This window comes from Verticillium alfalfae, genomic scaffold, assembly GCF_000150825.1.
Source record: "Verticillium alfalfae VaMs.102 supercont1.3 genomic scaffold, whole genome shotgun sequence".
Classification (NCBI taxonomy): Eukaryota; Fungi; Ascomycota; class Sordariomycetes; order Glomerellales; family Plectosphaerellaceae; genus Verticillium; species Verticillium alfalfae.
The window spans coordinates 2,007,628-2,008,502 of record NW_003315036.1 but is presented as its reverse complement, the minus strand read 5'-3'; the positions used below and the strand labels follow the sequence as shown (position 1 = coordinate 2,008,502).

General features: G+C 56.6%; 1 protein-coding gene across 1 annotated transcript in view; it reads left to right on the top strand.

Annotated features, from left to right (window-relative positions):
* Positions 1-70: 70 nt before the first annotated feature.
* Positions 71-875, top strand: part of VDBG_03120 (phosphate-repressible phosphate permease) — a gene marked incomplete at both ends in the record, with an annotated part of 1,844 nt that continues 1,039 nt past the window's right edge. Inside the window, one exon of the mRNA XM_003006935.1 lies at positions 71-822. Within this exon, the coding sequence (XP_003006981.1) occupies positions 71-822 (752 nt within the window). The remainder of the gene's footprint in view (positions 823-875) is intronic.

Below are 875 nucleotides of genomic sequence, written 5' to 3'. Positions count from 1 at the left end.
CAGCCTTCTTCATCCAACATTGTTATCGACTCGGTCGCCGCACGGGAAATCAGTCTGTCGACGCTCCATCATGCCCGCGTTTCCTCAATATGACTGGATCCTCGCTATCACTACCATAGCCCTCTGTGGTAGTGCGTTCGGCAACGGAGCCAACGATGTCGCCAACGCTTACGCTACATCAGTCGCGGCACGTACCCTGACCATGCCCCAAGTCGGTATCCTCTCCATGATCACAGAGTTCATTGGAGCTGTGGCCCTGGGAGAGCGGGTCACGGGTACAATCAAAAATAACATTATCAACATCGATCACTTCGCCGAGAGCCCAGCCGTACTCATGTTGGTCATGGGATGTTCCGAAGTGGCCTCAGCCAGCTGGCTCATCCTCGCCACCAAGATGGGCATGCCCGTGTCAACGACACAAACAATCGTTGGCGCCTTGATTGGCGCCGGCATTGCATCGGGTGCCAGTGTGTCATGGGCATGGAACGATGGCAGCGTGTCGCAAGTCGCCGCCTCGTGGGGGATCGCCCCTCTGATCTCGGGCGCCTTTGCTGCCATCCTTTTTGGCACCTTGAAATTCTTCATCCTCGAGCGTGAGAATTCTTTCGAGAAGGCCATGCGTGCTATACCCTTCTATCTGGCCTTCACCGGCGCCATCTTGGCGCTTTTTCATAACAGTCGAAGCCCCTGGCGCGCCCAGCCTCGAAGCCCTCGGTGCAGGCACTGCGTGCGGAATTGTACTCGGGGTGTTCTTCGCGTCCTAGCCATCGCTACATATTTTTCATCCCCTACTTCAAGAGGTAATCATCATGAAGACCCCGGGTCCGAGCCTGGCACATCCCTTGGGCCTCTGGTGATGAGAGAACCCCCAGCTG